The sequence below is a fragment of the Gavialis gangeticus genome, unplaced genomic scaffold, assembly GCF_001723915.1.
Source record: "Gavialis gangeticus isolate Ggan-Ray unplaced genomic scaffold, GavGan_comp1, whole genome shotgun sequence".
Classification (NCBI taxonomy): Eukaryota; Metazoa; Chordata; order Crocodylia; family Gavialidae; genus Gavialis; species Gavialis gangeticus.
The window spans coordinates 29,078,961-29,085,213 of NW_017729032.1; the positions used below are offsets into that span (position 1 = coordinate 29,078,961).

Consider the following 6,253-nt stretch of genomic DNA (forward strand, 5'->3'; position numbering starts at 1 on the left):
TTACTGGGGTCATTTGACCCCAGTGCTCTTCCTGCCATGGCAGGGGGTCGGACTAGATGATCTGCTCAGGTCCCTTCTGACCCTAGAAACTATGAAACTATGAAGTTCAGTAAGGCGTTTCCCCTAGTGGGACTGTACACCTCCTGTGTTAGGTGAAGGTCCTGTATACAGGTTAAAAACCCATGTGAATGATTAGATCTAGCTGATTGCTGCTTCTAGCAGATGTCAGGGTAGTTTAGGTCATCCATTGCAACCATGTCCCTTGAGTGTACAGCCTCTGAGAGCTGCCTTGAGAATTCCAGGTCTAGCTCATCCTCCTGGTGTGGCGGTCTATAATAGACCCCCACTACCAAGTCCCTTTCACCCCAACCCCCTTGTGTTCTGACCCACAGCACCTCAATTTAACCCTCTTCTGATCCCATCTTGATTATGGAAGACGTGAACTGCTCCTTAACATAGAGAACAACGCCCCTCTCTCCATCTTATCTGCACAGCCTGTAGCCCTCAATGCCTACTGCCCAATTGTGGATAGGGTCCCACCAGGTTTCAGTTAATCCATCCAGATCGAAGTCTTTGTTTGCAAGCAGGAGTGTGAGTTCCTCCTGCTTATTCCCCATGCTCCTAGCATTAGTATAGAGAAACTTAACCCCCCCAATAGGTACCCTTGGTTACTCCCCTGTCCTAATGTGTTAGGTTAAGAGCTCACAGGACTAGATGGGCAGGTGTGCCAGAGCAGCATTTGGAATAGAAATCTATTTCCTCTCATGTGACTAAATAGCAATTTTCTAGCTGTGTGAATGGTGTTTTTGACACTCATGCAGAGATTCTGTTCCCCCCTACCCTGTGTGTAAAGCTTTCTGAGCAAGTATGGCTACATACACGTCTATTCTAGATGCATAAGTGCATGTAAGTCATGGAAATGTAGCTTGCTACAACCCAATGACTAACAACTGGAGGGGAAAGGAAGACTATTGCATTCTAGTCCTAGTAGCTGGGTGGGCTCTCACCTAGTAAGTGGGAGATTTGGGTTCTATGCACCCTTTACCCAGACAGAGTTTGAACCTTTACCCCTTTGACTTCCCAACAAAGTGCTCTAACCAGCAAACTGATTAAGCCCCATCCAGTGGCCCCTCCATCTCAGCTCCATTTTCCAGACAAGCCACTGCCCATTTCATTTAAGTCTTCAGACAAAATGGATGGGGTGTGCTGGGCACACAGCCTTGAGGTATATGTTCACTTTTCCAAAAGAACAACCTTAGCACTTCAAAATGCCTTGGACATATTCTTCACAAAAGTAGTACAGAAAAAGCAAGGCACCTTTAGAAGCAAATGTAATCATGATATCTGCATCTCCACTGTGTTTTCTCACAAAATTTAGTGGTGTGACATCACTCCAAACCTTTAGTGACATTTCAACTACTTGTTCCACCTCCTCACGCTTCAGTTTGTTGGTGTAATTCCGTATCCTTCATACAAAAAAGGTTCAGAAAGCACAAATATTAATATGCAGTTATTTAAGATTATGAGTTATGTGATCAAAGGGCTGTATTCTCTGGTCTACCAGGTTCACTGAGTATCATGTAAATAATGCTAAGTTGACCTAAAAAAGCTGGACATTTATTTGGGACAATTCCTTCTATGTAAAGGCAATGTTTATGTGCGTAAAACCTACAGAGGCAATATAAATCTCTCTCACACTAGTGCAGATCCTGGAGCACTGTTATAATCTGCTGCTAGGCTTTAAGTTATCCATAGACAGCTGTAGATTTTATTTTTATGTGAACTCAATGTGTGGTTCAACAAAGTCTCACTACAACCCACATTTTCAGTGACTAAGATATAGATCATTGGTGCAAGGTCCATCCATACCAGAGAAAAAGTCTACATTCTTCTCACTAGGCCTTGATAATGAATCTTCTACCTCAGGGGTGGGAAATTATTTTGGGCGGAGGGCCACTTACCCAGTTTTGGCAGGCTGTCAAGGGCTGCATGGGTAGCCGTACACCTTGACAGGTGCCCCACGCCTTGACAGGTGCCCCAACCCCTGGTCACCATCTTGGGACCAATGTCCCAATGTCTTGGGACCAATGTCCCAGGGCCAGCACTGGTGGGGCCCAAAGTGGGGTGCAGGCTGGCAGGGGTCCATGGACCTAGGCTGGGCTGCACCAGCAGGGAGAGGGGGGAGCTGGCTCAGCTCCATAGAGCCTCTGCCAGCTGGGACCCTGTGCTCCTGCCACCCTGCTTTGGGCCCTGCCAGCACTGACCCCGGGGCACCAGTGCGGGCCCTGTGCTCCCACTGGGGCTCCCTGCCCACTCGCACCCAGTGCCCCCCAGCCCTGCGGTACAGGTGGGGGGCAGTGCACAGCCCCAACCCCCTGCTTGCCAGCAGGGAAGAAGTTGGTGCTGAGCACAGGGAAAAGCAGCCCCTGGCCCACCCCATGGCTTGTGCTCCCTGCTGCAGGTGCTCGCAGCCCACATGGGGCTGTCTGGAGCAGGCACAGGCAGTCCCAGGCAGGCTATGAGCAGCTGCAGCACAGGGCACCAGCTACATGTTGAGTGAGGGGCTGCTCTTTGCCACGCTCAGCACCAGCTTGTAACTTGGCCCCACTGCTAGCTTGGCAGTGGGGCCAGGTTACAAGGTGGTGCTGAGAGTGGTGGGGGGAAAAGCAGCCCCTCGCCCACCCCATGCCCAGTGCCTCATGCTACAGCCACTTGCAGCCCACCTTGGGCTGCCTGTGCCTGCTCTGGACAGCCCTGTGTGGGCTGCGAGTACCTGCAGCAAGGAGTGCGCCAGCCATGGGGCTGCTCATGGGGCCAGGAAGGGGCTGCTTTTCTCCACACAGGGAAGGAGCCCAGGGAAAAGCTGAGCATAGGGGGAAAAGCAGCCCCTCCCCCAACCCATGGCCAGCGGTCCCTGCTGCAGCCATTCGCAGCCTGCACAGGGCTGTCCAGAGCAGGTGCAGGCAGCACCACCTGGGCTGCGAGCAGCTGCAGCACGGGGTTCCAGCCATGGGGCGGGGAAGGGGCTGCTTCCCCACTCCATGCTCCTTCCCTGCCCAGGGTCCCCCCCCTTCTCACCCCCCACTTACCTGCGGTTGCAGCACAGAGCAACCACATGTTCCCAGGCCAGAAGCCCCGGCTGGGGCTTCCAGCTGGGGGGGCAGGGCCAGGTGGGCCCCACTGCTGTTGGAGCCCACCAGGCTTCCCCTGGGTTTTCATTTTTGACAGGAACCAAAGGTGGAGAAATATTAATTTTTTAGGGGCCCTGTGGGCCAGAAATATTAATTTTTTAGGGGCTCCACAAGCTGGATAGAAGGGGCCTTGTGGGCCAGATCCAGCCTGTGGACTGTATTTTGCCCACCCCTGTTCTACCTGGATGTCCAAGAGCTAATATTACTGTAATAATGGGTCCTTGTTTACGAGTTCTATCTGGCATCACTTCATAACATACCTTGCTATGTCTAATTTCCAACAAACTCAACCATAACATTTTTTGCCCAGCACATCTTTCAAACTCTTTCTGGTGCATTAATGGCATTGGAACAATGAACAGATAGTCTTCATAGTTCTTGAAGTCCTATAAGCCACACTTAGCACCTCTGAAAATCAAACTATGAGTTTACATATCTATATATTAAATCACTTTAGTCACTCAGTTCTGAAAAGGTGGGACTGAGCTTCTGTTTGTCTAGTCTACTGAATCTGTCAAATGTGAGCATAAAATCTATCATGAATGTGTATGGTGAACATTTATTAGCCATATAATCAGTAGTTAGTTAATATTGTTTAGAGCATGGGTGTCAAAGATCTGGGCTGTGGGCTGGATCTGGCATATAAAGCGCTATTGTCTAGCCTGTGTGCTGTAAGCAGTATATGCTGGCCCCAGCCCTGCTCATTGTGTATGACGCATGGAACCCATCTGACACGGGCTGCACACAGTGCTTAGGGCCAGTCTGGGGCATACACTACATGTGGTGCCTACGTGCTAGATCTGGGACTGGTCTGGAATGAGCTCACGGACTGACCCTGCGTGCTGCAGCTAGCCTACAAGGCCAGTCCAGCGTGGGGGCCATATGCAGCATGCCTCCCAGACTGCCCCCTGTACTGCATGCCATGTGAGGCTTGGGACAAGCATGTGATGCATGTGGTGGGCTGGGGCTGGGGCCAGGGCTAGGGTTGAGGCTGGCATGTGCTGCATGCAGCACCTGGTGTAGTTTTGGGTGCGTGCTGCCTACAGCACCTATGCCATACTGGCCCTGTATGCTGGACCTGGGGCTCCTAGACCAGCTCTGTGTACCAGAGCTAGTGCGCAAGGCTAGTCTGGTGCAGGCGCTACATGCAGCACACACTCCAGACTGGTTTATGCTCTGTGTGTAGCATATATCCTGGTCCTGCACCATGTGCCATGTACACGGCTGGAGCTGCATGTGTGCTGCATGTGCTACATGGGGCTGGAGCCAGCATGTATGTTACAAGTAGCCTGTGGGGCCTAAACTGTACTAGCCCTATACGGCACTATACCGTGCCTACACTGTCCCAGCCCTATGGGCTGGCTTCAGAATGTGGGGCCTGTTTGACACCCCTGGAATAGAGCTTTGAAAAATGTAAAGTGGTACAGTAGGCATTTCTAAAGTACTTACAGGGGACCACAAATAAAGTAATGTCAGGAGCAGCACGACACTCACCATGGGTTCCTTACCTCTGGGTTTTTTTTCTTTGGCAAAGGGGAACAATTTAGGTACTTCATAGAACAGACCAGCTATAGAATATGTTACCATTGTTATAGATAAGCTATGGATTTTTAAAATTATTTAGTTCTTTAATATGTTATGGGAGTATAGCATAACTCACCTACACACTGTTTGTTAAAATGGAAACAAGAGTCCGGTCATAAGCACTTACCGGTATGTTACTGTATTTCCTTTCCATTTGGGCTTCTTTATATAGAACTCATGTTTCTTCACATCAGAGGCCCCACATCGAGATTTTTTCATCATTGCCACTGTTTGAGTGTCCAGTTTGCCAGTTGCATAGAGACCAAAGAACCCTTGCATCTCTTTAATCTTGCTACTGACAGCTCTAATATACCTTTTTGCTGTCCTTGAAGAGACTGGATCCATGCTATAAAACTGCTGTAGATATTTCTGTATGAAAGGGGTAGGTTCAGAATATGTTCAAAACATGGCCCACACTTCAGTGAAATATTATTTTTAAGTACTTTATTCTTAAGCCTTCTTTCAGGTATTGAGATAAATTTAAAATAGTGTTTAAGCACTTCACAAAAACCAATTAACCACACTTCACAAGTACACAAGAAAATACTCCTATTTCTATTTTACCTCTCTAGTAATACAGAGAAAATGGTTAAAGAGCTTGCCCTTAAATAGAGAGGGAGTCATCAAGACAGGCTTTAGGACGGGGCGGGCAAAATACAGCACCCAGCCCACAGACTTTGTCTGGCCCTCAGTGGGTCCCTTGGTCCCACCTGGCCGAGGCACCGTCCAGCCCATGGGCATGCAACAGGTTGGGGTGACTCCAAAGCTGGATTGCCTTTCTAGGCAAGAGGAGAAAGGGGATGAGGAAGAGGAACCAGGCACCAGATCCTGCTCCAGGAAGGTACATGAGCCAGGGTTGCCTGTGTTTGGCTTACTGAGTGTTTGTTTGGTGGGTTGTGTGTGTTTTGGGCATGGGCTTTGAACAGTTGGGAGTGCTGTTAACTGAGTGACTGCTGTGTGATTGCTGCATGTGTCAGACAAAAGCCCTAAAAAAGGGGCAAAGCCAGGCCCAGCAACGTATAAAAGGAGACTCCCTAAGTGATCAGGGACTGAGTGAACAAGAACAGCCAATGAGGTAGTTTGCAAGCAGTTTGCAAGTCAGTTCACAGCTCCCCTCTTTGAAAGGGAGCCTTTAAGGGAAATTATTTCTTTAATTAAGAGTAGCTAACCTATATCTATTTAGTGCAAGTAGCTAAAACCAATACTTAGCCCCTTGTTTAACTACAGTCCCAAGTGAGGGGAAGTTCACTATGGAGTTTGCTAGAAACTCTCACTTTCCTTCACTGTAAGGTTGGTGAGTGGAAGCAGGGAAAAGGGAAACTTTCAGGAGCAGCGAACAGGCCAGATTACAGGAGAGTTTGCTAGGGAAGTTCTGCTTAGAAAAAGGGGCAGGAAGGGAGACACAGAGACATGGCTGGAGAACGTTGCAATCCCAGAGGCACTGCTGCTGCCAGCTCTTCCTCTGCTTGCACCACTGA

At 49.3% G+C, this 6,253-nt stretch overlaps 1 protein-coding gene across 1 annotated transcript in view; it reads right to left on the minus strand.

The window, feature by feature from the left end:
• Nucleotides 1-5,120, minus strand: part of LOC109302211 (matrix metalloproteinase-20-like) — a 23,980-nt gene extending 18,860 nt beyond the window's left edge. Inside the window, exons 1-2 of the mRNA XM_019523777.1 lie at nt 4,903-5,120; nt 1,318-1,466 (exon numbers count right to left, since the gene is read on the minus strand). Coding sequence (XP_019379322.1) covers nt 1,318-1,466; nt 4,903-5,120 — 367 coding nt within the window. The remainder of the gene's footprint in view (nt 1-1,317; nt 1,467-4,902) is intronic.
• Between the last annotated feature and the right edge of the window lie 1,133 nt (nt 5,121-6,253).